Here is a 4896-nt window from a genome sequence, read left to right as displayed (position 1 = left end):
TTATAAGAGGATATGTATAGAGTTTATCCAAAAAAATGTGTCTTATGGGGACTAGGAGAACATAACCAAAGCTCTTGTACAGGACATCCAGTTACCTCTCTTATTGTAAATATGAACCCCCCCACCCACACACACACACACTTATTTTCATCCCACTGTGGACCCCAGAGCCACCGGCTACCTCTCCAGTCTCCTTATATCCGAGAGCATGCTCCTCCATGCAGGTCTCCACATCAAGGTCAGAGGGACGTTCCAAACCCAGTGCCCTTCATGTCACTTCCCTGAACTATAGCCCTACAATGCCTTCCTGTCAGCCCTGCACCAAACCCAAATGCCTCTGTCCAGCAAACAAGGCCCTGCAAGGGTAGGTCACCACCTACTCATCTGACTTCGGAGCTCACCACTCCTCTAAGCACATGTCTGCTCAAGCTTCACCTAGTGAACAGTGTGCTCACAGGCCCCATTCATCCGTACGTGTTTCCTCTGCTTGGGAAGCTCTTCCTTCCTGGTTTCTACTTTTGCTGCAAGACAAGTCTTCAGTATCACAGTCCCCAAGAATCTTTCCTCGGTTTCCCGGCTCCCCATTCCCTGCTGAGTTCACAATGCCCTGTGCTTACCTTTCTCTCAGTACTTTGCACGATGGAGTATAATTAATTGTGTGTCTGTTTCTCCAACAGAAATGAGCTCCTCTGAGAGCAGGGACTGAGACTTTCGTCTTCTCATACCTAGTGCTTAACACAGTCCCTGGCCCTAGCAGCTCTCTGAAAGGCTCGTTTGATGGGTGAGTGGATGAATGGAGCTGCTGTCAAAGATGAAGCGAGTCAGCTGGTGAGAATGTGGCACTGACAAAGGAGCAATGAAAACAGCGTGTCACTTCAACTTAGGCACATTTATTGGATAGCAAGGGAGCACACTCATGAGGACAGAAAAAATTTATGTCGGGAAAGAGACTTGAGATGATGTGGTAAAACAGCTCTTGTCAGCTTGATGGCAGCAGCAGAAAGGAACCCAGAATGCCCCCCTCTCTGCCCAGGAGGCCTACATTTGGACATTTCTGATGCATTCTTGGAAACATAAGCAGATGGCAAATAATGGTGCAGAAAGGAAAAGATTCTAGCTAAGGTATGATAAGCTTCGTGGAGGGCAGTCAAGTTTTCTCTCTAGTCGAAGGTTAGCTTTACAGGAATTGGTGGGTTGAGGTCAGTTCAGCTGTTAGCAGGCTTGGTGGCATCCAGCTGGCTGGCTGTGGCCACATGGGTGGTTGGGCTAGTGGGTCTGGCCTCAGGGGGCTGGCAGGAACTGGCATTTGAAACTTCTGCCTTGCAGGGCGTGGAGTCAGCACAATCCAGTTGGCTGGAAGTGGACTGCTTGCAATCTCGTTTACAGGAGTCGGCACGAGGTGGGCGGGAGCACACCGGGCGGTAGGAGAGAGAAGTGACACAAGCCGGGCGGCGCAGGATGGAGTAACAAGGGCGGTAGCAGGCAGGACGGTAGGAGATGGACGTCACATATGGCTGCCTACAGGTGAGTGGTCCAGAGTAGATTGGGCGGCAAATTGGACGGTAGGAAACCGAAGTCGTACAAGGCCGTTTGCAGGAGCTGGGTATGTAGAAAGTCCGAGGACAAGTTGGCTGGCAGATGGCAGATGCAGAAGACCCTGGGCGGCAGCAAACAGGTTGGCAGGAGGTAGCTGGGCAAGCAATAGGCTCACAGCAAATGGACTGACAGCGCTTGACTAGGTAGCAGGCGGGTTGGCATGGACGAGGCACACAGACACTTGGTGAGCAGGGGCTGGGCTCTGAGCATATGGGTTGGCAGATGCTGGAGACGCAACAAGAGGGCTGTTGGCAGGTGCTAGAGACACAACAAGAAGGCTCTTGGCAAGTGCTGGAGACACAAGGTGGTTCGCAAGGGCTCTGAACACAGCAAACAGAACGAAGGCAGACAGGCCCACAGACCAGAGCCACACAGGTAGGCTGGCAGACGCTGGGCCCGGAGCAAGATGGCTCACAAGGACTGGAGTCACAGCAAACAGACTGGCAGCTATTGGCCACAGAGCAGACGGATGGACAGCAGCTAGGTGTGGGGCACACCGGCTGACAGCAAGCGGGCTCGCAGGCCACTGGTTGGCAGGAACTAGGCACAGTGCAGACAGCTTGACAGCAGCTGGGCTCACAGATGACTGGCTGGCAGCAGCTGGGTTTGCAGACGATGGGCTGGCAGGGAGTGGGCACACAAAGGACTGGTTGGCAGGAAGTGGCCTCGCAGCACACAGGTTGGGCACAGCTGCTCACAGAGCAAGAAGGATCACAAATGATGGCCTCGCGGCACACGGGTTGGGCACAGCTGCTCACAGAGCAGGAGGGCTCACAAATGGCGGCCTCGCAGCACACGGGTTGGGCACAGCTGCTCACAGAGCAGGAGGGCTCACAAATGGTGGCCTCGCAGCACACAGGTTGGGCACAGCTGCTCACGGGACAGGAGGGCTGACAGCACTGTGGACCACAGCTAGATGATCCGCAGCTATCTTGAAGAGTCACCAGTTGCCACGTCTGGCTCCGGCAGGAACTGGGCAAGCAGACAGGTGCTCCGCAGCTCACCTCGGTAGAGCAGAGAGAGATGGCTGGCACAGAGGGGCATTTTCTAGAACAGCAGTTTCCAGACATGATGGAGATGCTCTGCTCCTTTGTAAGTGCTGTGAGGATGCTACCTGACTGGGGCAGCTATCCGAGGCCCTCGCTTTTATATCCCTTCACAAGCACATGCTGTTCTGAGCTCCTGTGTCTTTTCCTCATCATTGTTTGGGCCAGTTTTCAGAGGAACATCTTATTATGCCAAGGTTTGTTGACCTGAAGTTGTTTATCTACCCATAAAGAAGCTGTGCTGTTTGTTGACTTGCTAAATTTGGAATCCTTGGAGCTACAGGTCATCTTGGAATAAGCATCATCACCACCAAGCTAAATGACCTGTGTTTCTGAGCATCTCGACCAGGGGAAGAAGGAGTGAACTTATAATTTATCCATCTGCTAATCCTCTGTACCAGGCCCTGGGCTGGACGCATGGGATGCCCATGAATAAGACATACTCACTCATTCTTGTGGATGTCACTCTCTGGTGGGCAGACACGCATGCCGACACACTCACTGCAATAATAAACTCAGTAGACATGCAGGGATTAGTAGTGAGGAGTAGTGAGGAGCTCTGTGGGAGAGGGGGTATCTGGGTTGGATTTTAAATGACTGAGGTTTATAGCAATGATATTATTTAAAACTATCAGCAATCCTATGAGATGGGATTCCTCTTCCCCCAGTACAGATAAAGAAAAGGAAACGGGATTGGAATCAAAATGTTTGTCACTTGCTAAAGTTCTCAGCTCTGCCCTAATCTAGAGCTGTTCTTCCTTCTCACCATCCTGTCTGGACAGAAATTTCTCAGGAGTCCTTGTCAAAGCCACATGTCACAGGCTTAGCCCACAATGCTATCCTGCATCCTGTTCTATGATCCTCCCTGCCCAACACTACTGGCTCTCCGATGCCAGGAAAGCACTTGACCTAGCATCTCTGCTTCTCTTCCCTCTTTGCCTTCCACTCACCCACTGCCTCAGGCATTCAGTAGACCCCCCCAGAGTCCTTCTTACCTTTAGTAATCTTTTTAAATTAGATTTATTGGGATAACATTGATAATTAACATTATGTAAATTTAAGGTGTACAACTTTATGACATCTGTATTTAATAGCTCCTGAAAGAAAGATACCTCCGAGACTCAAAGGGTAAAGAGAAAAGACGAGGGGTCTTTCACTAAGACATCGTGAACAACAGCAAAGAACGCAAAGCTTTCTCAAAGCATTGTGTCAGTGTTACTTCTTAAGTCAGACGTAAGATGAGAAACAAATCCTAGGTTTCTGAACACTAAGATCTGACATCCTTGTTCACCAAGGCTTTACCGTGCCTCCACCATGTGCTCTCAACATCAATGCAAAAGGCTAGCTCTCCTTTGGAAAAGCTGAACCGTTCATCATCCTTCTCTTCATTCATTAATTTATGCAATCATTCGCTCAATTTTTCTTTTATTCATCCATTCAACTTATCCAACATTGAGTTCTGTGTGAGGGATACAAAATAAATGAGTTGCAATTCCAGCCATAAGGAGCCCAAGTTTAGAAGAGAGACAGGTACGTACGTAGCAATTGTGATACAGTAGACATACAGGTGCTACAATACATGGATGCACAGGGTGTTCTAGGGATACCCTGGAAAACCGCAAACATGGTTTTTGGGAAGTTAGGGAAAGCTTCTCAAAAGCATGATACATTTGGGGAATAGCAGATGGTTCTATAGCCAGGATGAAAAGTACAAGGGGACAGGAAGGGACAATGATGGGACTAGAGGGGTGACTAGGCACTCAATCATGAAAGGCCTATGAACCACAATAATGACTTGGATGTTATGCTGACATTTGGGATTTTTAAGCAGGGGGTGTAACTTGACCAGGTTGGCCCTTTGGATTGGAGAAGGAGGGAAAGTCTGGAAGTGGAAGACTATTAGGGATGTGGGACAATTACCTGAAAACTTCATGGTAACAACCTGCATTGGGCAGTGGCCTCGGGACTGGAATGATATGAGATGTTTTTAAAAAGCAGAATCCACAGGACTCAGTAGTTGAAAGTGGAAGTTTAGGAACAGGGAGTGCCATCCTTTGAAATGTGGCTCTCAGGCAATAGAGAAAGAGGAGCTTAAGACAGCTCTGCAGAGGGTAAGTCAGAGAAGAAGCCCCCAAGACCCTGATCCCCACCTTTTCAGGTCCTCTCCTCTCCATCCACCTTCTCTTCCTCAGCTAAACCAGCAATGAAATTCCGGATGGAGATGGTCCCCCTCCCCCCAAAATCCCTCATAAAC

General features: G+C 49.6%; 1 protein-coding gene across 1 annotated transcript; it reads right to left on the bottom strand.

The window, feature by feature from the left end:
- Window positions 1–1205: 1205 nt before the first annotated feature.
- LOC105306342 (keratin-associated protein 16-1) lies at window positions 1206–2666 on the bottom strand. Its single transcript, XM_011381286.1, has one exon. It carries the CDS (start codon window positions 2664–2666, stop codon window positions 1206–1208), a length of 1461 nt encoding a protein of 486 aa, XP_011379588.1.
- Between the last annotated feature and the right edge of the window lie 2230 nt (window positions 2667–4896).

The sequence above is a fragment of the Pteropus vampyrus genome, unplaced genomic scaffold (genome assembly GCF_000151845.1).
Source record: "Pteropus vampyrus isolate Shadow unplaced genomic scaffold, Pvam_2.0 Scaffold432, whole genome shotgun sequence".
In the NCBI taxonomy this organism is placed as follows: domain Eukaryota; kingdom Metazoa; phylum Chordata; class Mammalia; order Chiroptera; family Pteropodidae; genus Pteropus; species Pteropus vampyrus.
The sequence above is the reverse complement of the archived record's forward strand: the minus strand, read 5'-3'. Positions and strand labels throughout refer to the sequence as shown.